We start from the raw sequence: 25547 nt of genomic DNA, 5'->3' as shown, positions 1-25547 counted from the left end.
AACAAGCCTCCCCGGGAGCCACATGCCTCCCCTGTGCTCCCACTGCCCCATGACTCAGCTCACACCACAGAGGGAACGGAGCCAAAGCCACCAGAACTGAGGCGTGATCCCTCTCACCCAGCAGCCACCACTGCACAGTGCAACTGAGCTGCAGCTGGGGAAGGATCTGGGGAGCCACACGCTCTGCTCCCCATTTGGGATCGCTCTCGTGCCTCCCCACAGCCAGCTGGCTTTCCCAGGCTGGCAGCTGTGACAACACCCCAGGTGGTAGGGCAGGGTCTTTTCTTTGGGAAGTCAAGTGGGGCATGTGGGAAGACAAGCAGGCTGGCCAAAGGAGAGTCACTGGGCAGAACTTAGGGCATAATTTCCCCGTAGAACCAAGCAGAGAGAGGAAGGAAATCCCCAAGAGAGGTGGAATCACAGAATCGTCACAGTTAGAAAGGACATTCTAAGATCACTGAGTTCAACAGTCAACCCAGAAAAAACACCATGCACTCTACAGCATGTCCTGAAGTGCCACATCTATATGTTTTTTTAATACACACCTGAGCCCTGTGCTGGCATCTGTGTTGGAACAGCAGCATCCCAGGTGGTGGTGGGGCCAGGCTGGGGAGGACCAAGCCAGGACTCCTCTTTCTCTGCTGAGGAAGAAGAAAGGTGAGGTGCAGCCCCCAATCCCAGGCAGAGGTGCAGACCCAAGATTTACCAGTGCTTGGAGCCCCCACACTCCCTGAAGCAAGAGACCACATTGGGAAAGTGCTGCAGGGTGGCTGCAGAGACCTCACCATCTTGTTATTTAATACAGCCTCTTCCATTTGGCTGCACAGCCACCACCTCCCTGCACCCCTAGAACCCCACACCATCACTGCAGTGTGGCATGGGTCCCCTGTGCTGCCCTGCAGCCAGCCCAGCTGGGATCCCATCCTGCCCAGCACTGGGAGCTGCCCTGCAGAGGACACAGCTTCCAGACACCCTGCTCTCCTCCCTCCTTGTTGCCCCATCCTCTTCCCTGGAGCCACCCTGACCTCCCGCCAGCCGGGTGCTCACCTCTGTGGATGGCGAGCTCCATGCTGGCATCAGAAGGACCCTGAGGGACAAAAACATAGGACTGCCTCTATCCATGTGCATACCGCTGGGATGAAGAACTCCTGAGACTCTTTCCCACCCATCTCCTGGCTCCTATTGCTCTCTGAGACACTGTGCTGGCAGGACAGGCTGACACAGCTGGGTGCAACTGGCAGGGCATCTCTGACCTGAGCAAAACACAGCTCCTGGCCATGCCTAGGGGCGCATGCAGGGGCACCATGCCAGCATGCCCTGAGCTGAGACCCAGGGCACTGCCCTGGGGAAGGTGTCTGGCAAGGTGGCCTGCAGGGTGCTTGGGCACAGTAAATACTGCCCCTGTCACTGCCAGCCCTAGAGGGCTGATGACAGCCACTGCTTCGACCTGCCTCAGAGAGCTGCCTACCAGAAGGGTGCTCGGTGCTGAGCACTCTTTTTCAGCATCCCCTCTGGGTAAACCCATGGTTGTCAAAGGAGATGTCAGAGCACAACCTGGGTCACTGCTCTGAGGAACTTCCCACAATGGATGAAGAAAATAGGCAGCTGAGCAACACAAGTCCCAGCCTAGCTCTGCCTCAAATTTTGAAGCTTAGGTTTTCAGTTTTGCCCGGTCTTGTGATTTCTCTCATGTCCTTGGGCAAGCCACTTCATGTCTATGAGCCAGTGACAATGGCAGTGCTGTCCCCTCTCTATGTGGGGCTGCAAGTATGTTTGGAAGGCTGGGCTGCTATAGCAAGGGGGGGCACAGAGATGAAAAGGAGAGATACAGCTCGACTTCTTGCTGACGGCAGGGATCAAGAGAGGCACATTTTCCAAGTGCAATTCATAAAAAAGAGAGAGTCTCCTGCTGCCTGCCCAGCCCTGCAGCCACACCAGGCTGACAGCAGCCTGGGCTCCTACCCCAGCGCCAGCAAACGCCAGCTGGAGTCAACACTGACCATGAACTAGTGCAGCAGAGCTCCAAGCTCCTGTTGGTTTGAGCTAATGGCTGCTTAGCAAGGGCTGACCAGGCATGTGGCACTGTGCCTTCAGCCACTGCAACTCAGCCAGGATGGGAGGGTTTGCAGTTCACAGGCTGTTCCCTTCGGAAGCAGCTACTTGCTCTTCTGAGTGCTCTCTCTGACCACATTTCACATGTCCCTGTCACCTATTTGTATGACATCTCCCTTCCTACTCATCAAGCTACCATGGATGAACCCAGATGTAGCAAGATAAACCTTACCCACCTGCACAGCAGGAGAAACTTCACCTGTAAAGTGAAACAGTGCATGGTGAGTAGAGACAAGGCAGGCAAGCACCCTCCTCAAATCCTGGCTGTCCTAACTTCACCCCACCTGTAAGATACTGCCACTCAGTCTCTCACATTCCTCTGCAAGAGCTTGTTCCCAAAGCCAACACACCTTGACTCCGTTCCTGGTGCTGCGCAGACCCCAGGAGCTTCCACTCCAGGAGGTGCTGGCAGAAGCAGTCACTCATACTTTACTCCAGCTGAGCTGGACAAAAGCCCAAGGGACTGAACTGTCAGGACTGCCACACAGACCTGAGATGCTGGTGAAGGCAGCCTAGCCAGCCAGCACCAGCTGCAAAGATGTGGTTGCAGAAGCCTGAAACACTCAATCTTCTCTCCAAAGACTTGAAGACATAGTGTCTCATGCCCCAGGAACACTAGTAGGGCTGAAGAACACCTTGCATGTTCGTACAGATGTAGAAAGCCCTTATTAGCTAGAAGTCAATCCATGGGGGCATGACAGGACCTGATAATTTGCCCACCCTTGCCAGGAGCCCAGATGGAGCAACTTTAAGCATTAGACACCACACTACCCCCTCCTGCTGAAGTGCCAGAGTGGGGGAAAGCCTCCAGGATGCTCCCACGCTGGCTGCCCTGCAGTTGCTGTCTCCTTGCTGCCCAGTCCAATGTCCAGTTGCTGCTTTCCCTTTGCTCTTCCAAGTCGAAGGGCAACTCTTCAGCCTCTGCCTTCCTCATTGACAGGCGGATATCAGAACTGGAGTACGTGTAGCCATGTCCTGCTGGGCAAATCTCCTTAAAGGCTTCTGTGGAGGAAAATCAAATCAAAGCTTTTGAGGGCAGAGGTTGGAAGGTAGAGACAGATGCAGGGATCAGTGGGCTTACCACACAAAGATTTGGTGATAGCACAGTGGAAGGAAGCAGTGAAGTTGGACAGGCATATATGTGAATGCAGGGATCAGTTTCTGCCATCCTATCATTTCCTGGAGATTTCTAAGGGTTAAATCCTTATAGAAACACATCTGGGCTGCAGTGGATGGATGCTCTGAGCAGAAGGAACCTGCTCACAGGGCAGGATGGTTTTCTAGCAGGCACTGGCTAGTACTCCCAGACACTGAAAACTAAATTCCTCCCCTGGGGTTTGGAATTCTAGAAAGAGATCATGCCACAGGAAGGTCCAAGTTGAACAAGGAAGCAGATAAAAGAGAATCCCTTGTATCTTGGCACTGAGTGCTTCACTCAAGATGCTCTGCACAAACCACCTCAAGATTCTTCCCAGCCCTGAGGATTTTGGCACTTTCATCTCCACTTTATCCCATGCTGAGATATGTCAAACATCCTCATGTGGCTTTCACCCCATCAGAAGATGCATGAGAGACAAAAGGGCTGTCAAGCAAAGCCAAACACAGACATGACTGTGCTCTCCCTCTGGTACACAGTGGTTCCCCATCAAGGATTTCTCTGTCTTCCAGTGTTATCCAGATCTACTCCCTGGGCTGCTGTACCCATTCCACAGGCCAGCATTTGCATCACTCAGCTCTGGGTCTTCCAGTTGTCTGCATGGTGGCAAGTTCAGGCACCCGAAGCTCCAATTCAACCAGAGCAGGCAAAGCCAAAGAGGCACGTCTCACCTGAGCCAGGCATGGGGCACTCCTCACAGTTCTTCCCCCAGCCCTTGCCAACACGGCTGCAGCAGCAGATCTGCTGGGTGATGTGGTGGGAGAGGGGGAAGGAGCACACACCCCCGGCTGCCGAGCGGTAACACAGCCCCTGCTCCATTGACACTGCTTTGTCCGCTGAAACACAACAGCAGGGTCAGGGTCAGGGTTGGAGGGCAAGCTCCACACTCACCCGGGAGAGAAATTAGGACACTTAGCCTCTCCTCCTTTGGGCTTTTTTTTTGTCCACACCTCCCAGCCTGTCCCAGGGCTTGCCCCACCCCAGACCCCCTCCCAGTCATCGGGCCATCCCCCCAACAATGTCAGTCTCAAGCAAATCCAGGTCCTGTGGGAGCTTTCTCAGCCTGGGAGGCTGCATCCTCCACTGCTGCACTGCAGGGACATCCCCTCTGGGCTCTGCAGTGAACAGCAGCAGGGGTCATGAGATGCCATTGGAGAAGAATGGTGGATGGGGCTTGAGGCATAGTGTTACACCTTGCACAAGTGCAGGACAGAACAGCAGGCACTCTGCAGCACTCGCAAGAGGCATGAAGCATGCATGCTCCAGTCTCCACTCAGCTACAGGGTCCTGCTCAGGCCCCTCTCCCAAACTGAAGGGCTCCCTGTAGCACTTACAGATGCAATGGCTACGGGATGGGTCCAGCATGGTTCCAGGCTTGCAGGTGCAGCGGAAGCTCCCACGGGTGTTCATGCACTTGGCATCCTTGCACAGGCCCTGCATCAAACACTCATTGATATCTGTGGAGAGGAGAAACCCTGGTGAGATGTTGAGAAGTTGAGGGTGAACTGAGTCCCCTACCCAGTGCCTCCTATTCAGGTGCCGCAGACAGAGGGGTCTCAGCTGGGCTGACGTATGAATCAGCCTCTGCACCAAGCAGCATGGTGGGGAACCTCACAGCGACAGCAGTCCCACATCTGCAATGCAGAGCTTGCTTACTGCAGCTGCAGGGATGGCTCATGCTCTGCTTTGCCTTCCTCATGGAAAACAGATGTGGTCCCTCTGATGAGCCACCCTGGCAGGGGCACTCTTATGGCCATCATGGTCATTGTTTGCAAGTCTGGAGTGGCAAGTCCTGTCCTCTCACCCAGCCCCTGGCCCTGTTTATATGGACCTATCATCCACAGAGGATTATTTTTGAAATACTCAATGCCAGAATGCAGGGAGGGCATCCCCACACATGTAGCCAGAAGGAGGGACAGTGGGCCAGGCTCTGGGTTGCTGCTGTAGAGTCTTCTGGGAACTTCTGGCTGAGCAAGCAGGAAGATGCCACGCTCAAGATCTACCTCGAGCTCTGCCTCTGTTCCTGACTCAGCACACAACATCTGAGGAAGGGAGCTGGGCTTATCCAGGGAAACATCATTGGTCTCATCTCATCTGCAGCATCTGCCTTTCCTACAGCACCATGCAGAAATGCATGAGCTAAGCCAGAGAAGGCAGGGACTGGCAACAGGTTCATAAGAGGGAGAAGAGGGCAGCTTTCATGGTGGTTGATAGAGCTTTTTCAATCCTCATGGACTGATATAGCTTTATATCTTCAGTAAGGAGATCTGCACCATAAAAGCAAGGGTGCTGATGAAATGTGCTGTGCCAAGAGGCACAAGGAGTGCAGAAAGAGCTGGATGGGAGAACAGAGCAGCAGGAGTAGAATAAACCACAGTACCAGCCCAGGACAAATCCTAGGAATATATGCTACAGGTTAAGAGGTGGGAGCAGGCAATGAGAGGGACCTGGGTGCACTTGCTGCCCACAGGACATCTGTGAGCTGCCAAAACCAAGAAATGCCAACATGATGCTAGGCAGAATCATACAAAACATTTTGCAAAGACATGGGGCAGTCCTATTGCTGGTGTAGAAGGCCCCGGTAAGACCTCAACTGCCTGAGAGCACCCAGGCGGTGCTCTAGAGACTGTATCAAGGTGGAATGGGCACAGAAGCAGACCATTAGGACACTGAGAAGAATGGAGATACTGGAAGAGTCTTACTGAGAACATCTACGCTCAGGAACAGCTTTGCCAACACTATTTTAATCCTTGGAGCTGAAGCATCATTGCTTGGTGGAAGTGGAGCTATTATACAGCCAGCTATGGCAGCTGGAGTTCAGACTCACTGACCTGAAAGGTCCTCCACAGTCTTGACCTCTTAAACTCCTCTATTCACACCCCTGCTTGTCCCATACATGGTCGAGACACACAGGAGCTGTCTTGGAAGTACCAATGCTACTGGGATGTGCAACAGGCCAGGGAGGAGCAGGGTTTGGCTGAGTAATGTAATGGTTTTCTGCTCTGTAGCAACACAGGACAGAGCTCATGAGAAAAATCAGCAGACAGACCCCAAATCTACTGGGAACCCCACCCAGAGGAGAGGCTTGAGCTCTACAGAGGAGCCTGGGGGTCATCCCTGTCATTCCCCAGCACAGTCAGAGTGATCTATCACTCCAACACACCAACTGAATCACATAAGCAAAGGGATTGAAGGGATTAGAGTAATGAGAGCACAAAACAAACAAGCACCAAGGGCTGGGCTTTATGAGCTTAATATAAACCATGGCCACGTCCTGGCCTCAGTCCAGCCCCCTCTATTCCACTGCCTGCAGAGGACCCACCTGCAGTGGAAATCCCTGCAGGAAACAGAAGCAGGCAGGCACGCTTGGGCCATGCACTCTCACTCCCTGCAGCACCACAGGGACCCAGCTGGCCCACAAGAGGCTTCAGGGACCAGAAACCATGATCTGTAAACTGTGTCAGCTGCTTCCTCCTGCCCCCCACAGGCCTGCCAGTGCTCCTCAGAAACAGCCATGCTGGGCCAGGCAGTCTGTGGTGGAAAGGTGCAGGTTGGGTTACAGTGGTGCAAGGTGAGCAGAAAGGACCTGAGTCAGCAATGGACATCATGGATATAGGACACCAAGGTGCTGGTGTATGGCCTGTCCAGTGACCCCTGTGCATGCATGCCTCCCTGACACTGGCTGTAGGCTCCCCAACCTGCAGCATCTGAGACAATCTTCGCCTTCTCTCCAGCAACCACATTATCCCTTCCAGTGCCAGTAGTACTTGATTGGGCTTGGCAACTGCTCTTAACTTGGAGTCACTGCAGCCCTGTTCCAATGGGAAGCGGGAAAAAAAGGAAAGGAAGGGAGATCATGCAGGCACTCCTGTAGTCACTCATCTGTGCTTCAATGAAAGCCTGAGAAGCTAGAGCTCAGCATCTTCCCAGTTCAGCTCCACTGCAACCAATGACCTCAGGAACCATTTGCTGCTGTCCAAATCCTTAGGTCCTGTTCTACATAGGCTGGCAACAGAAGGGCCCATGCAGTCTCTCACAGACTATCAGCCAAATTGCTCACTCTGGACCCTAAGAGAGGTGCTTGGATTCCTGTCATACATCCCACTGCAAAAGCAGAGACAGGACAAGTACCTCAAGGCAGCAGTCTGTCTGCAGAACAGTACTTCTCCAGCCCAGGTTATGAAGGAGCACGCAGAAGTAAAAAACACTGGTTCACGTGCAAAACATCTTCCAAGCCAACTCCACACACTGCAATCTCCCTCTGTTACTCAGAGCACTATGCCTCTGCCTGCTCCAGAGGGGACACAAACCCAGAGAACACACTGCAGGTGTCTGCTTGCTGACATGAGCCCCTCAGGCCCCCCAACTCCTATTGAATGTCTTGGGGTAGCTCCTTATGCCCCAGCACTGGCTGTGGCTGAATGAGGGATGAGATCTGACCACCAAGGGGAACAGTCTGTTGCCTTGCTGAAGGTTCTCCCCCAGGAAAATGTGGGGAGGTTGATTCATTAATTAAATAAGCATGGTGGAAAGTCCCAGTTAAGAGATGAGTCACTGGATCACTAGCTCTAGCACGGGCAGTACCAAGGCTCCCTGCTGCAGCTTTGGGATGACACCCCTCAGCTTTCATGAATCATGAAAAGTGAACCATAAAATTCCCCTTCTGTCAGAGCATGGAAAAACACAAGCCCTGAGAGCCAAGAGATGCCAAATAAACATGAACTGGAGAGAAAAGCAGAGCAATAGTTATTCTGTAATAGAAAGCTGATGGACCATGGGAGTGAGAAATGGATAGACCCCAGCATCATGGGGCTGGCAGGGCAGACTGGAACATATGCAAGTAACAGGCTTGGAATAGAAGGACTCACTTTTATGGCACCCTTCCACCCAAAAATGAACAACTGAACAAAAACCTTCCCAAATGTTTTCAGGCAACAGAACTTCTGTTGCTTCAGATGACAGGACAAGTGTTTTTACAATCACACGGAGCAGAGCACAAGAGAGGTCCTTACTGAATCAGTAGGAGTTAGTAAGTGAGTTTTCTTGTGCTTGCCCAACTATGTGCTGAATATGCTTAATTAGCTGAGTCATGTAGTCCACTGTTACCTGTTTTTTTCATGCTTGATGAAAGAACAGGGATTTTTATAAGTCACGTTCTTCGTAGATCTTTATCAGGGAGTTAGAAAGCCCCATTTCACTTGTGCAGATAATTATAGCTCTGACAGTAGATATGGGAAGGAGAGAGAGAGAGATGAGAACAAGCATCCTTACCTTGGCAGTGGCTCCGGTTCAGCCTCTTGTATCCTTGGGGACACTCCACCTGCCCATTCTCAATCACGGGGTGTGCTGGAAAGAAAGCAGACAGTGTGGGATGATGGCAGTGGAGCCAGCTACCAGCATTCTACCTCCTGTTTGCCCTTCTTGTGAAGGGAAAAGGGTCCCTGGGTCTGCCTCGGATAGGCCTTTGAGGACTCCCAAGGCAGAGGCAAAGGTGGCAGCAGACACATTTCCCAAGTGGTGTTTTCTGAGGCTTGGCTGCTTATGCTGCTTATACTTCATGTCTATCACTATGTCACCTTGGCTCCCTCTTCCCAGGCCAGCTTGGATAGCCAGGTGGCACATGACGAGGGGGATCAGAGTGAAAGGAATGATCCCAGGTCCTTCACAAGATGCTGAAATAACAGCCCAGGGTCTGTTTGTTACATTTCCCCCCACTTTTACTGCCTGTGATTGCTTGCCCTGATCGCTCTCATCAAAAAAAACCTTCAAATTGCTGCTTAAAATATTTTTGTGGGTTTCAGAAAGGGCTATAGCCAGCACAATTAAAATCTTTCCAAATTTTTAAAAGTCAAGTTAAATGTGGCCCATAAATTCCAAGGAAGTTAAACTTAGGCACTTTATTTTGGAGCAAGGGAAAGGGAATCCAGGAGGTGATGGGTTGGGAATTGAGTAAGCATGGGGTGGGGTAGGAAGAACGGTGCTTTGTCTAAGAATGGGATTTTCCCAGGGTGGAGTTTCTTTCTAATTTTCTAGGCAGCACACTTGGAAACAAGAAGTGCATGTAATATCTAAGTGACTGTCCAGCCATATCCTCATCACCCAAATTCCCTCTGCCTGGCACCCAAATTCCTTCTGCCTCACACCCTCTGTGGAAAGCCCTCCATGGCAAAAGCCACACTGAGGATCTACCAGGTTCCTAACTCATGGCAGCTTTACAGAAGCAGGGACAAATTGAGACTCTTCTTCTGACAGGAGGTCATCAGAAGGAGCCTGCAATGGGTTAATAACACAAAGTGCTGGGGGCAGAGAGCAGGTGCGTTCCCATAACTCTTTGTTCCAGGACACCTTGAGCCTATAATGCAGTTTGAAGCTATTCTAGGATAGTTCTTGAAAGGCAAAAGCAAGAGACCTCCTAGGATAAAGGAGCTTGGAAATAAAAGATAGGAGCACAAGCCCTCCACCAGCCTGTACCAGGAAGGAGAACAGAAAGCCTGTTTTCCTCAGGTATAATAAATGGAAACACAGGTTTTCCCATGCACAGAGATCCTCAGTGTCTGGATGAATGACTAAGACAAGAAAATTGTTCACACACTTCAGCAGTTCAGTAATGAATTGTAAGCAGGAGGTGCTTTCAAATATCTGGATGTTAGGGGTGAGGGAGTTGTTGGTGATACTGGCAATCACTTGGTAAATTTCCAGTTGAGGAAAAACAACCTCTGGCTCATGGGCTTCAGGCCCAGCACCCCAGTGGGATTCCAAGTCCTCCCACACCACAGCCTGTGGGCTTGGGGCTGCCGACAGGCATTAACTGTGCTTGGAAGCATCTGTCAGCCTCAGCACAATGTGATAACAGACGCTTAAATGAAGCAGCATCGTTACATGCAAGCCCTCCAACGGGGAGCCAAGCATGCTGAAGATCAAACAGTGATGACATATGTCAGGGCCCTGCTCCCTCTCTGAAAAGCCTTTGCGGAGAAGCAGATCCTGCAGCATCCCTCTGCCAGATGCTGCTGGGGAGAGGGCCAGGCAGAAAATATCAGTAATGGGGGTGAGCGTGCAGGTCTTGTGCCACCTCTGCACTCATGGCTCCAGTCTGTGGAAAACCTGTGGCTCATGGATGCATCAAATCATGCACGAGGATGCAGACAAATGTCTTAATTTTGCAAAGAAACTCGTGTTCTCTGGAAAGCATAACTGTAATGTAATCTGACAAGACTTCTCTGTACCAAGCAGAACCAAGGCAGTTTCTGAAGTACAGAATGGAGGGTGCTCTCTTTCTGCCAGGACCTGGCCACAGGGGAAGACAGCATGTGGCTGCAGGAGGATGTAAGCTATTAACTCTCAGCTTTGTACTTGGTTACTCGAGCAGAGGACCATTTCCTTTTTTGAGCTCTGATTTTGCCCAACTACAGTGAAGATGGCCAAAACCCCCTGAAAAGAAACCGTTGAGGACACTTGAATTTCCTGCAAATGGGATTAGCATCCACCCCTCTCCTATGCAGCTGGCAGTAGTTGGAGGCCCTTCTTCTGTAACCCAGGAAAAGGTAACACCTGGAAAAGAGCTGATACGATGATTGGAGAGGGCAGAAATCTGTCAGCACCCACAACCAGAGGGGCTCTGGCTTCCTTTGTCTCTCAATTTACACTCTCCTCAGAAAGGTGCGATCCCAGAGCCTAAGTCTGGGGACAGAGCAGCTGACCTGCATCTATCAGGCAGAGGGATTTCAGGCTTGCTGAGGATGTGATTTCAGAACCTCACATCCCAGGCACTTCAGCCCTGCAGGCACTGCCCTGAAGCAATGGTCACACCAGGACTCCCCTTTAATTCTCCTCCAGCTCTGCTTCATTCTAATGCCCAGCACTGCTTTCTGCAAGCCCTGCAGGCATTGGGCATCTCTAGTCAGAAATCAGGCAGAGGGTTTTTTCATACTGGCATGATGATCTTTAAGCAGCCAGGCATGCTTCAGAAATTGTCCATCACTTCCCACTAGAAGAGGCTTTACCCAGGGTCCCTGGGTCTCCAAATGCTGTCTGAAGATGGGATGAAAAAGATCAGGCTGATGCTGAAATGGAAAGAAACCACTTCTCAGGCCCCCCACAAGGGCCTGAATGAGGCAAGGTTTATAGAGTGACATAATACATTGCTTAGGCCAGCCAATATCACTCTGTTAAAAGGCCAAGATGGTGGCCTGTGGTCAGATGAAAAGTGAGGAAATGCTTGGCTGCTGAAAGCTAGCCCATTTCTTTCAACTCTTCCCATTTATCACACAAATGGCATTATCTCTTTGAGAAACCTTGCCTTGCTGAACTCCTTTGCTACTTTCAGGACTCATAGACATTTCTGGAGACACTTGACTGTCTCCACAGAAGAACTCCAGGCCCAGATGGACCCTGGGAATCTCCCCATGCCTGCAGTGGGCACAGAGCCTGCAGTTGTGAGGGTGGCTGTGGCGCCTCTGCTTGCTTTGGGATTTCCAACACGTGGGATGTGAAAGGGTACAGAGTGCGTGGTCTTGTGGCATCTAGAGTGACGAGGGTGGTGGATTCAGTCAAATCTCAGCTGAGTTTACTGTAAAGCAGAGGTCAGTCTCCTCTGCAAGGAGGACCTCAACTGCTGGACTTGGTGACAGAAGAGCAGAACAGCTTGGATCCCAGAGCAGCCTTCAGAGAGAAAGCATATTGAAGATGTCAGACCAAAATGTAGGCCAGGCTGTGGCTGTATTCCCAGCCAGAATGAAGAAGAAGAAAAGGACACAAATCTTTCAGTCCAGATCTGTCATGACCACACTCCTCTCCTCCAGGTGGTCTGTGATAGGCAAGCTCCTGCAAGACTTTCTCCAGTGCCACAACAAAGGCTGTGGTAGCAGGGGTGAGGTGTATGTCCTATGCAGTGACCCCTGAATTCCTTGCCACTGTCTGCAGGCTCCCCAACCTGCAGCATCCGAGACAATTTTTGCTTCCTATCTAGCAACCACATTATCCCTTCTGGTGCCAGTAGTACTTGACTGGTTTTGCCAGGCATTCTTAATTTGGAGTCACTTAACAGGGAGATCTTGCAGACATAAGCCCTTTTGTCCTCTGCTGGAAGGCACCAGAGATAACCTTTTCTGTTCATACTTGCTAATGTGTGATACAAAACTAACCCTTCTGCTCTACTCATGGCCAATAAAAATCTTTAAAGGTGAAAAGATGCTTGAAGGAAAAATAGGGTCTGGTAATCGCTGTTGATTTTTTAGGTCATTTCAACAGAGAGAACCTCATTCTGCTCCCACAGTGGCTTCCAGCTGGGAGAAGATACTTGTGTACCTAAAACCCCCCCACTTTTGCAACTGCTGCATGTTGAGGCCATGATGCTGCACATGAATGATGGACAAAAGAAGCACTCTGACGAACAAGGCAGTCCTGAAAATCTGAACACCCCCAGCTATTGCTCCCTATGGTACTGCCACAGTCTTGCAGAGCTTTCAGCTTCCTTCCTCAGCTCCAGCCGTTCTTTACTGCCTCAGACAGATTCCCTGTGGCACCCAATGGCAGTGGCAGAACCAGCCCCTCCTGTAGCCCCCTTCACGTATTTCAATGTTTTTTCCCCTGTATCCTCCAAGATCTGATAACAAGAAGAACAGAGCAGGGTGTTGATTTTCAAGGGGCTTCCTGTGGCTGTTTCAGTGCCTGCAGGCACACTGCAGAGGAACGTGCAGCTTGCAGAGCCACTCACTTGGTTTCTGATGATGAGGGCTCAATGGGTGAGCTGCCACCCCTCTCACAGTGGGAGGTCTGTTTGGGGAGTGCTGCGGATGCCAAACCAGACATTACAAGATCCAACTTTCCAGTGAAATTCAGACTTTTCTCGAGGACAGAAAACTTGAAAAAACATGGGGAGTGGGAATAAAAACAAAACAATAGCCTTCAAAGACTTGTTTCTTAATGCAGTTAAAATCCATAGGCAGGAGGAGAGAAAGCACAGCCCAGGAAGATCTGCAGTGAGCACAATTGGTGGGCACGCAGGCCAGCAGACGTTCAGGCTGACTGCAGCCTGAAATAAGGGACAGTGAGCTGTGAAAAAGCAGGGCCTGGAAGACATAGGATTACTGCTGCATCCAGAAAGCCCCCAAGACCCTATAGAAAGGAGAGGGTGCCCATCACCAGCATGGAGTTCTTCTGTAGTACTGCTGGTTGATGAGCTGTGTGATCTCAAGGAAGAGAGGCGGAAGAGGAGGGTTGTGACCCTCTCTGGGCAGATTGCCTCACCTTGCTTTCAGAAAAACCCTCCACTATCAGTTTCCTTTATCCATACATGCCTGAGGATGGCCAAGACTTCAGGGAAAACAGTGTCCAAATTCACACTCTCTCTGGGGTCTGAGTCAACCTGCAGCTTGGGTCTTGTTCCTTTTAGTTTCAATGGACCATCTGACCTTGTTCCAGAGTGTTCTCTACAGACGACTGTATACCCCAGAACACTGTATGGTCTGGCAGGTAAGCAAGAGTAACCCTGCCCAACAGTGTACCTGCTACTAGCCCGACATTCTGAGTATGCCACAAGACAGGACATTGTTTCAGTGCAGCTTCCTCAACTGCACTGCTCAAATACCCAGATGGTCCCTGGACTTCCTCCCGGCCATGTCCAAGTGTCAGCTGCTTTCTCAGCCTATGACTCCCTTTTCCTTCTATCAGGTTTTGAGTTTTACCTTTCAGCTCCCGTATCTTCGTACCTCACTGTTCTAACCTTTGCATGTGTGCTACAGCACCTCCTCTGAGTACTAAAGACCCAGGAGAGTCACTGGATGTCTCCATCTGTTTCATCCTAACTTTCACAACAGCACATTTAATCCATCCATTTCCAGCAGGAGCTAAAAGACTGCAGCTTCACAACAGCACACAGGTGTCCTTCCATTCTCCAGAACCCTGCCTTAGGCTCATCTATTTCTGTCACGGTTGGGTGATAGCCTTTGCCCCAGCACCTCACAGAGCAAGATATTAGCTCTCTCCTTTCTTGCAGGGCTGTTTCTGACATATCCTGGGCATGACATCTTCAATCCTCACTTATATGAGTGACAACTAGCTCTTAGTGACTTCTACTACAACCTGCTTGAATACCCATCTCTGCACCCACTTCGCTGAAGGGGCCTAACAATAGACATATAGACACATCCCCATCCCCACCAGCAAACCAGACAGACAAAAGCCTGAGCAGGATCTAAGAAAGCCTCTGCGACTAATGTAACACAGAATCCTGGGCAGTTCCCCTCTACCTTAATTCTAAACTCGGCTTTTAACATAGTCTCCTTAGGATGCAGACAAAGCATCCAGGTACCTTGGCTTTTCTAATGCTGGGCAAAACACAAAAAAATAGTGGGAATTGGACATGGCAGGTTTGCTCAGACAGATGCCTGCCTCTGATTCTTCTTCTTCTCTGATGTCGTTCTGCACACAAACATGTACCAAACATGAAAGCTGCAGTTGACAGAGACATCCGGACATATCCAGACTCTACTAACAATCAGTGTCTCGGGCAGACAGTCAATCCAAACAAGTTCTCCATTTGTCTAGCTCTTGCCTGGCTGCACTTCTGTACATTTGTAAGTGTTTACACTGAACTAGCTTCTGCCATTTCTGTCTGGTTGCTGGAATGAAATTCCCAGTGCTGTCAAGTCTGCTCTGGTGCATGCCTCCCTGGGATACATGAGCACAAGGAGAAGTTCTCTTGGAAGGCCACAGTGCCAAGAAGAAAGCTGGAAACATCCACTGGACATGTTATCCCTGTGCACGAGACACTGGGTCACTGAACTGCAGCCCAGTGACTTTGAGTGAGCAAAACACAGGCCAGGAAGACTAGGAGAGAGAAGGGATGTGAGGCTGGGATGTAGTCTACAGGCAGGAATGATACAGAGTGATGCCTTCACACTGGATAGACATGAACCTGGGAGTCCTGACAAGAGGCACAGGGCAATGAGAGGTCACAGTGCTCGGTGGCTCCATTAGAGCAATGAGATCTTGGAGAAAGGACTCTGTCCCTAGCTCTCATCTGGGGTGAGATTTTTTTGTCTGCAAATACAGCATGCCAGAGAAAAGCATGCCAGCTCCTTGGGCTTCTCATTTCACAACAGCCAGGTTCTCTTGGGCTGCCTTCACCAAGTATCAGCCTTACAGCTTCTTTCTCTTGCAATGTGAAGTCTCCTGCATGTGTGGCTGGTTACAGAGCAGTTAATCAGAGGTAGCCAAAGATAGGAGATACATGCACATGATTAAAGAAGATGAAAATGGCCCCTTCAACTAGCCTGAATTTCTTCCAAAATCAACAGCAGCCATTTAGTCTCTAAGGGGGAACTTTATTACTGAAAGCCACATGGACCAAGAATGGGATTTTCTTGTGGCACAGCAAGACAGAAGACCCACCGGGATACTTTTTTCATATCCCCATGGAATTAATCTGAAAAAAAGTCAGTTAGGCATCTGTCCACTCAATGAAGACCAGCAAGAAAAACCTCCCTTAAGCTTCAGATGTTGTTGGGATGCAGGACATATAGGGAGCTCTGGAAGTGGGACCTGATGTAAGCTAGGAGGCATTTCTTAAGCACATTTGCTCTACCGGCTGGCTAACTGCAGGGACCCCATGGAGGAATTTCATGCTTGTTTTCATGTCTTGGAAGCTTGTGATTAGACACATATTTTGAAGCCTGAAAATATAAGTTCAGCAGAGCAATCACTGCTGCAGCTTTGGCCACTGAATGATACCTAGCATCCTGGCATAGAAAAGGAGAAAGAAGGTTCGGAGATTTTGCAGCCAAAAGAAGCCCAACTAAAGTGTTAAGCAGCTCCCCTGCTTCCTAATGAGGGGATCATGACAGACAGGGTGAGTAACAGGGAGGCTGCTGTGAAGTGGGGAGGAGAAAACCGTGACAGGGAATGTGAAGGCCGGGGATGAAGAGGAGGGGGCTGAGGCCAATGCAGGGCATTTCATCATTTGTGCTGAACCTGGAGACCCTGTGGTCACCTTCATACTGCGTGTGCCCAAGGCTCCCTTAGGGCTGGCACATGAATGTGGGCAGGCAAGCAGCAGTGTGGCCCAGGGCCACAGCAGAGTCGTGCAGAGCAGGAAGATGACTGAAATCAGAGTTCCCTAGATTTGTGCTGGGTTCCAGGATGCTGACAACCTCGTCTGTGATTGCAAAGAATTTGGCTCCAGCTGGCCCTATTTCTGGCTAAGGAGGAACCAAATCACAGGAGGACAATGAGAAGCAAACAGCTCTTGAGAGAAAGCATGTGAGTGAGTGGGACTGCCTCTGGGCAGAGCTAGAAGGAAACACCATCACACTTCCTTGCACAAAACTTGCTGCCTTGGTCACCTCTGCTCTCCTCAAAGGTCAAACTCTCCTGGACCATGGGGTCTGTTTATGTTAGTCCTTAAACCCTGTGACTGCATGAGAATGAGGAGCCAGGCAGTGATGGAAGGGGGCAGGCAGGCAGGAGGGATGAGCAGCTCCCTTCCTGTGTTGCATGGGACGTGTGCACCTTGCCCAGCTATGGACCTGGTCAGCAGGGGCTGACCAGGGGCTGCCTCCCTCCAGCCCGGAGCCCTTCAGCACAGCCTCTCCACTGCAACACAAGAGGGGGGCTGCAGCACCATGGGCCATGCCTGTCACGGAGCACCCCTAGTGAAAGAGCTGAGGAATCCCCACCTCCTGCTGGATCAGCTCATCCAGCTCCCAAGCACAGCAGAAACAGGGCCGGACGCCCATGCCCCTGGAACAGACCTCAGAGTGCTCCTGCCAATTGTTTGATGTAGTGTTATTTCCAGAGTCCCTGCCAAGCCCGTGTCAGGCCCAGAGCAAGCCCGTAACTCTATAGGGCCGAGTCTGCAGACTCCTTTACCGATCTAGGACTCCACCTCCTAAAACCACTGCTGCTCTTTTCCTGTTTCTCCCTCTGAGTGGGGCTGGCCTGGTGGGAACCACCAGATTCACCAGGATTTCACAGGGGCAATCTGGGGAGAAAGTGCTGAGCCTGGGGCCAGCACCCAAACCAGAGCCCTCCTTGGGGCAGCAGTGCAGCAGCCATGAACCCATGTGCCACCTTGGACATGCTGCCTGTCCACACAGGCCTTGGGCAATGGAGAGCTACATGGCAGGAGACCCATGGCTCTGCTCCATGCCTTCTTGGCTGTGCAGGGCACACCAACCATTTTTGCTTGCCAAGGGTGTGGGCCATACTTAACACTATCTCTGGCAGCTGCAGCACTCACCTGGCCGAGGGGGACAGGCCAAGCACTGGTCCACACCCCAGAAGAGCCCCACGCTGCCACAGCAGTCCTCGAGCTTGGTCAGCCCTGGCAGTGGGTTGGTGCACTGTGGAAAGAAGACCAGATGATCAGACTTCTGAGGGACAGAGGGGACACGTGCCCATCCAGTGTGGCTGCTGGCATCGTGGTGGCAGAGCTGGCACAGGGGATGAGTTTGGGGTTTGAGACTGGCACAGCCCTCCTGAGACAGGTTCCCATGAGACACATAGAGACCAGGGTTGCAGTATAACACAGTAAATAGTCATGCAGACAGAAAAACATGAGACTCCCTCAACTGCACCCCTTGGGGGGGAAAGGGACGGAGCAGGATGTGACTCAGAGATGGTATCACTGGGCAAAGCCCTCAGATCAGCCCTGTGCCTGGCTGATTAGCCAGTGCAATGGGTGCACCACCGCAGCCCGGCAGGGAACTTATGGTCAGGCACTTTCCTCTGCTTAATGAGTCTCTCTTTCCTGCCTTGCTCGCCTCCCCAGCAAGGCCCTCTGGATTACAGGCTTCCCCATTAGAGCGGAGTCGCTGTGGCCCACAGGCCAGAGATGGCCCCAGTCCAGGCGCGCGTGGCCGCCTGCCCAGTGCTCGCATACCGATCCGCTCGGCTGCGGCTCAGCTTGGAGAGGCCAGCGCTCCCTGACGGGCTCCTCGCCCTGCCCCGGGCACAGCATCACCCCAGCTGAGCAAGGTGTGAGAACAGCAGGGGTGCCCCCAGCCATTCTGAATGCCTCCTGCAACCTCTCAGGGCATCCACAAGCACCTATGTACATCAGCATTGGCTCCTAGGTGCAGGGAGCTGTCGCGTTCCTCACAGAGAAGTGAGGCTCTTCCAGCCCAAGGGGCTGATCTAATTTATTTTTGCACTACAGAATGGCTGAGAATGCATCCCAGGAAGAGCTTGGATGGGAGCAACTGAAAGAGGTGATGGGAAGTGGGAGCAGCCCCCCATAAAGGCTTGGGGAGCAGTGGGGAGGGGGTCGAGTCCCAGGCTGCCCAGTTGGGCGGTCTTACTGAGTGCAAGCTGCGCCAGGGCAGCTCACAGGTGTTCCTGTGGGTGCCAAAAATCTCTGATGCTTTTCCAGTGATGCAAGAGGAACATATGGGGAAAGACATAATAAGAAATTATGATGACTGCAGGACAGGGGTGAGAAAGCCCCTCACGTGCATTTGCTTCCCAAGCCCCAACCAAGCTGCCCAGGAAGGCATCGTTCCATGGAAATCAGACTTTCATTTATCGTCTGAGAGGGAAAGGAATTTTCCTATGTTTTATATGTTTCCTACAATAATCACAGAGTGTGGATGTAAATGTTGCTATAAATAGGGCACCCTTTTAAAACGAGACTGTAAAAACCATCAAGTCTGGGCTATGCTGCTCCAGGGCACAGCCTGGTCACAGCAAGGCAGTGAGGTCTTCACATTGGGCCAAAACAAGGGATTTTCTTCCCAAGTACTGACACTTTGCTGCCCATGCCCATGGCACCTGGATGAAGACCACAATGATGCTGAAGAGCTTGCAGTGAAAGACCACCCCTGCCCCATAAGCCAACACACCCACACCCTAAAACAAAAAACGTATCTATACACACCCCCTCCAAAACTTGATGGGAAATCCCTTACCTGCCCATGGAGAGCCTCTCGAAAGCACTTCCCCAGCAGCCCTGGAGCTCTCTGCTGCTGCTGGCCACTCCCTGTGGTAATGGTATTGCCATTTCCTTGGGGATAGGTGTACCAGGGTATGGCAGCCAGCTCAGGCACCAGGACCGCCTCCACACTGTTCTCCTCTGACACCTCTGTGTCACCCCGCACCCTGGCCACCTGGTGAATCTGCACAGTGGCTTCTGGAGGATGGTTGATGTGGACGTTCACCAGGGAAGGGTTTAAGGAAGCTGAAAAATGAGTTTATACCACAGTTGTGACAATCTGGCAACAGTTTGGCACCTGAAGAGAACCTTGTCATCAACAAAGTCTCAAGGGAGGAGAGGTAGACTGACTCCACCAGGAAATCTAGAGGAAGACTGCATCTAAGAGAAAATACTTTGGACCCAAACCAGGGCAAGCCTACCAAAAACGTTCCCTGGCAACCTGGCCCCTTTAAAACCTAGCAAAAATTTCCTAACAACCTGGCCTGAAAAGGCAAGCATAAGGAGGTAGTTGCCTCCTCAGGTCTGTTAAGGAAAATTGGAGGAGTACCCAGCTAGGAGCACTCAGAAGCAGGAGGGAAATGTGGGGTCTGGAGTCCCCAGCCATGCTCACCCAGCTGGTTGGACAAGGGCAGGGTGTAGGTGGACTGCTTCATGGAGCTGCCAGCCAGGGTCTTTGGGGCTCTCCCTCCTTGCTTCTTTTCCAGAGAAGGAGCTGGCAGGTGGCAAAACTTCCCTGTGGAGTTGGAGGGGCACCAGCACTCATCCCGGCCCACACAGCGCCCTCCGTTCAGACAGGGGATCTGGCAGAAGTCTGGAAGGCAAAGAGAGGTCTGCTTAGCAGAGAAACTGAGCCACTGCCTCTAGCAAGGAGTGACTGGGGGAGGCCAGGCAGCTGGATTTGGGCCAGCACTAGCCCCATGCTGCTCCAGGAGCAGACCCAGCACTGGGCTGGGGTCAGGACTTGCAGCCTGGAGGCAGGCCGGGGTCCCTCCTGTGCACCATAATCCAGCAGGTAGCAGGGGCAGAAACTGGGCTCCTCCCTGGCTTGGAGTCTCTCTCAGGGTTGTAGTCATGGGTTGAAGATAATGAGCCCTCCCTTGGGCTTTGGGGCATGGCCAGCCTGGGGCACCCATGCCCTGTGGAGCAACTGCCCAGAGCCAAGGTGGTGTTGCTGGCACAGCAGGATCTCACAGTGAGGCATAGCCACAGGCAGCCGAGTCAGCACAATTCTTTCTGTTCTGCATCGCCCCCTCCCCACTTGGCAGGTTTTTTACTCCCAGCCCAGAAGGGAGCTCAGCAGGGATGGGAGAGGCAGAAGGAGAGAACAGGCAAAGAGCCACGTCCTCAGAGCCTGTCTCCTGGCCAGCCCTGGACCTGCCAGCAGCTCAAGTGGGAGAAGCTTGGAGTGGGACAAAAGAATAGGGAGCAATTTGTCTGCACAGGCTTGGAAAAAGCACCCACAGATGAAACCAAAGTCATGTCTTTTCTGGCCAGATCAGATGCTTGGAGCAACACAGTGTCCCGCAGTGTGAGTGACACTTGTGCAAGGCAAGAGGTTTCCTGACAGACCATCCTGAATCATCCCAGCATGAGACACTGCTGCTTCACACCCTGGGATGGCTTGTTAGGTTCATCCCAGGAAATGAGCTCCCACCACACTCCAAGTCCATTTGCTCAAGCCCAGCAACCAGTTTTGGGGGGAAGAGACAGATCTTTGGATTGGGATCTAGGCAAAAATTCCTACGAACCCTGTATCAGCTGGTGTACACAACAGCCAGATTTAGCTCTCTCTCAGTCTTAGAAGAACTTGAGAGGCTTTCTGAGCACAAGTCCCCCTAGATCCTGTGGGTGTTCCCACCAACTGTCTCAAAGAGGATGTGCTCAACCCACAGCTGGATATCCCAGTGACCTGACAAGCAATCCCAGCAGCTCTGAAAGGCGAGCAGAGGTTTCAGCAGCCCTGTTTATGGGAACAGCTTGCAACCTGCAGCCAGCTCTCCTGGCTGCCACATGAGTGAAAGGAGAGAACAGGAGGAAATTAGGTGATGAAAGTCAGCCCCAAGACTGGATGCCAACAAAAGCAGTGAGCTGGCTCTGAGAAGGAGGGGGTGGTGACGTTTGGCTGCAGGCCTGACTCAAATACACACGTCCCCCCATACCTGAAGTGGTATGGAAACAGAAGTTGCTTGCCCAGGAAAGAGAGCAATGAGGTAAGTCTGTCTTCCAGCTTCAGAGACAGAGAAGGAGTAAGCCCCAAAGACCCAAGGAGACATCTTCCAAGGCACTGGAAGGGGCCATATTCTCCCGTCCCTATAGCAGCCCAAGCCCTCAGTCTGTAGAAGCAGGAAAAGCAGAAGGAGGAGAGTGGGGGAACAAGGAAGAAGATGGGCTGGGGGCCTCAGCGTGCTCACAGATGCGGAAGCCGGACTTGGGATCATGGTCGTGCCCCCCCTGGCTATAGAGAGTGGTGGTGTCTCCTTTCTCGCAGCTGTTGTAGCAGCGTCCACTCCGGCATGTCTGCTTGCAGATGGTGGGTGTGAAGACAATTTTTATCTTCTTAATCTTCTCTGTCAGGTTGGCCCCTGTGAAAGAAAAGGACAGTGGTAGGTGGGAACAGCATCTCCAGGCCAGGGTGCTGGTAATATGAATCTCAAGCTATAAAACGTTCCCAGAGGAAGGAGGGGTCTGTTTTTCTCTCTGGAACAGTGTCTCTCCATGCCACTCACTCCAGCCTGTCCTCTGCTCCAGCATCAGTAAGGCTTTGTCAACACATGAAAAATGGCCAGCAGCATGCTCTGCTTGCCCAGTTGTAGTGGAATAACTCCCTGTGAAGGAACACACACACACTAGCTCCAGCATAGAGTGGTTTTCTGCTTTAGACAAGATTCCTTCTCAAGCCATGTCAGCAGCCTGGAGACCAGCTGCCCTTAAAATACTGTAAAGCTTTCCAGATGAACAGTCACACTGATACCCACTGAAAGGATCATCAGGGCTCGAGAAAACCAATATCTGCCTCTATGCATCCCCTGACCTCCAGCTGTTACCTACAGTCCTCTCCTAGTCCCTCACCATCCTCACATTAGATACAAGAGGAAACGGCACTCAGCTCCTGGGGGCTTGGGGAAAATGGACAACAGGCAGAACTACTGTGTAACCATGAACCAGTTGGCTCAAAAGCATAGCCCTTTATCCCTGCCCAGCAAGACAATTATTTCTGCAGGTGCCCCTCTTGGTGTGCTTAACCTCAGGCTTTCACCACTTCAATCCCTACTTTCAGATTACAGCTTTAGTCAGACTCCTGGTCCTATTCATAAGGGCTGGGATGCCACATGGTGGCATCTCCTTGAGGAAGCATGTCTTCAGGGGGAGCCAAGTTGCAGAAGACAATTTGCATCTGTCCTAACTGAAGAGCTGCTGAGGCTCTGCCTCAGTAACCACACATCCCAGCAGTCTGGCCTGATCCCTGCTAATGTCAGAAGGCACCAAGGGGACAGCCAAAGTGAAGAACTAGATGGTGGTTACACAATCTGATCTTGAGGACTTCTCAGACTGAGAAAGAAGTTGGAAGACACCATTCCTACAGACTGAGGCAATCTCTCTCCAGATCAGCAGTGCTGGGTTGATGTTCAACACTTCTGGGAAGCAACTTTCACATCCACCTGGCTCCTTTCCCTTGATGTCAGAGCTTTGCTACCCTGATCTGCCCGCTGTTGACAGGGTCTCTTTCTTCACCAAGCCCAGCAATGCCCATGCTGACCTTCCCTTTCTATTCTGCCAAGTGTCACAGTCCTAGGAGTCCTGTGTTTCTTTGGGATCCCCAATCATACCATTGCCCTTCTCCAGGACACTCCAAAAAGAAGCCTCAAAAGAGTGAGTCCTGGAAGCCTTACCCCTTGCAGATGAGGTGTGCTCCTGGGAAACTGCATGTGGCCCAGAGCTGCTCTGCTCGTGTCCATTCCCATTGGGAAGAGCATTAGAGGTGAGTTGTCCATTGCTGGCCGGGTAGCGTCGGACAGTCCGTGATGGCCCTGTGTGCTGGGGGGAGACAGGGGAGCTGATCCTGCTCTGAGTCCTGTGGAAGAGAAAAAATGAACTAATGTACTCCTCATGAGCAACTGGGCTGACCCCCAGTGGCTGTTCACCAGGGTGCCCTGCAGCAACTTTCCCTGCCAAGCTGCCTGACCCACCACCTGGACACAGAGCTCTGCCTACATGAGCAAGGTCCCCCTCCTCATCTGCTTTCAGTCATCATGATGACACCATTTCACAAGGACCCCACTCCCTGAGCCTGGCAGGGCATAGTGGTCACCAAGATACCATCCCTGTACTGCCAGGTCAGGCTTCCCCATCACATGGCTGCCTTTCAGTCCCTCTACCTTCTCATGCTCAAGGGCTGCTCCTTGCCCAACCACATCCTTTCACCAGCAAACACAGGCAGCTCCAAATTAGTTCATTCTTATGGTAGGAGCTTCCTCGGGACCTGCCTTCCTGGCACCAAATGAGCACTGAAGAAAACAGTGAGGCAGTTAGAAGAGAAACTAGGCCAAGGAAACAAACAAAATGTGGCCGACATGACAGACAAACAAAGAGAAAATGACCAAGAACTCACTCCTGTAAGTGCGCTTACAACTTTCTCCAGTAACTGAATATGGCTTTTGGTGTTTTCTAGGAACTTAGCGTGGAGAAGCCATCCAGCTCACAAGGTCATTTTTCTTATACTCTGTGATAAAGCCATGTAGCCCACTAGGCAGAGCTCTTTGCACTCAATTGACAGAACAGCTCATCTTGCTGTACTGCACTTGCTCCCATTCCTTTTTAGTGACTGGTAGCATTAAGCCTCCAAGAGGGTGCTCTGTGCTTACCAGCAAACGTCTCCCTCACTCTTCCCTGCACCACCTGCAAGGAAAAAGGCCAAAATAGGTTGTCTGCCCATATGCCTCTTCAGTTTCTTTGAATGTCCAAGACTTGGATTTCTCTGCAACCAAACTTAAGTATCAACAGGTCTTCTGCATACACCATCCAACACCTCCATCTCTGACTGAATGGCTGGGGCAGACTAGCTCTGTGCCACATAAGTGGCATCCCATTTCGTAGTTGTCACCATTTTCCCTGTCACAGTCAGCACATGCAAGGTGTTTCTAAACCCAAATCGTGACAGCAGTACACAAGGTAACTGCCAGACAGCAAGCCCAAAATCAGCCCTGAACAACAGAATGGAAAAGAGGACAAACAGATCAATTAATTGGGAGCTAAAGGAAAGTAATATAGAAGTGAGGTCAAGTCAGTGATGTCTACAAAGAACTGCTCTTGTCAAAGGATTACACTTTCATAATTGCACACATGATGCACACAGACTGAGAGCCTGTGCTATTCTGATAAAAAAAATAAACAAGGCAGTACAATATCAATCAGGCACATGTGAAATGAATAACAAACTGCCTGTGTGACAGAACACAAGAAGCAGTTGTCACTGGGGAGGGAATTAGATGGGTTCCAGGGTGATCGGTACAAGGCCTGGCACGATTCAAGGATTTCATCTGGAAATAAATATTTTTATTTCGAAATAAACATATAATCGACATTGATAATGTGTGCTGCTGACAAAAAAAATCGCAATGTGGTGTATTGTGATGAGAACAGAGCAATCACACAGAGCAGTCTGGATCACTGTGGAGGGCAAATCCTTCCAAGCAACATGGGATTTTAATAGAGCCAAATGCAGAATTACACTTTTAGAAAGAAGGAATGCAGGCAGCAGCTGCAGATAGAAGGAGACTATCTTGGAAACCAGCAATTCTGAAAAGACTTTGGGGGTAATGACAAGCAATTAAATATGAACTGTCAGTTCAATGTCCTCACATCAGGGCAGGGGAACACTGCAGGACTAGGGAGATATTTTTGCCTCCCCACACATCCTCACTACAGCAGGGAGTATGTATGCTAAAATATTACATCTAGTTGTGATGTAAAATCTGTCTCCTCTTCGAAGGGACGTTGAAAAACTGGATACAATAGAAGAAAAAACATGACAAAAGTAATTTGAGGGTTGGTGAAAATGCCTTTCTGTAAGAAACCCGAAGTATTCAATCTCTTCAGTTTAGCAAAAAGATGAAGAGGTACTCTGATTACAGGGCACAGGTTTCTCCACAGGAACAAAACACCAGGTGTAAAGAGCCTTGTAATCTAACCATGAAAGACCAACAATGAAACATCTGCAAACTGAAGCCAAATAATTCCCTACTAGAAATCAGGCCCACAAGCAGCAGTATAGCTGGTTTTCTTTTGCCTAAAACACACATGTAGTGGATTCCCCAACACCATCACTTCAGGAAAGTGTGCTCTTGGGAG

At 51.1% G+C, this 25547-nt stretch overlaps 1 protein-coding gene across 1 annotated transcript in view; it reads right to left on the bottom strand.

Moving 5' to 3' along the window:
• The window catches only part of LTBP2 (latent transforming growth factor beta binding protein 2), a 72846-nt gene that overhangs the window by 16396 nt on the left and 30903 nt on the right, over positions 1 to 25547 (bottom strand). Inside the window, exons 4-15 of the mRNA XM_071745997.1 lie at positions 23090 to 23271; positions 21611 to 21781; positions 19810 to 20010; positions 19174 to 19442; positions 17508 to 17610; positions 8540 to 8614; positions 4603 to 4725; positions 3940 to 4104; positions 2884 to 3114; positions 2289 to 2311; positions 1048 to 1087; positions 546 to 641 (exon numbers count right to left, since the gene is read on the bottom strand). Coding sequence (XP_071602098.1) covers positions 546 to 641; positions 1048 to 1087; positions 2289 to 2311; positions 2884 to 3114; positions 3940 to 4104; positions 4603 to 4725; positions 8540 to 8614; positions 17508 to 17610; positions 19174 to 19442; positions 19810 to 20010; positions 21611 to 21781; positions 23090 to 23271 — 1679 coding nt within the window. The remainder of the gene's footprint in view (positions 1 to 545; positions 642 to 1047; positions 1088 to 2288; positions 2312 to 2883; positions 3115 to 3939; positions 4105 to 4602; positions 4726 to 8539; positions 8615 to 17507; positions 17611 to 19173; positions 19443 to 19809; positions 20011 to 21610; positions 21782 to 23089; positions 23272 to 25547) is intronic.

Source organism: Heliangelus exortis, chromosome 5, assembly GCF_036169615.1.
Source record: "Heliangelus exortis chromosome 5, bHelExo1.hap1, whole genome shotgun sequence".
NCBI classification, from domain to species: domain Eukaryota; kingdom Metazoa; phylum Chordata; class Aves; order Apodiformes; family Trochilidae; genus Heliangelus; species Heliangelus exortis.
This window is presented reverse-complemented; position numbering and strand designations above follow the sequence as displayed.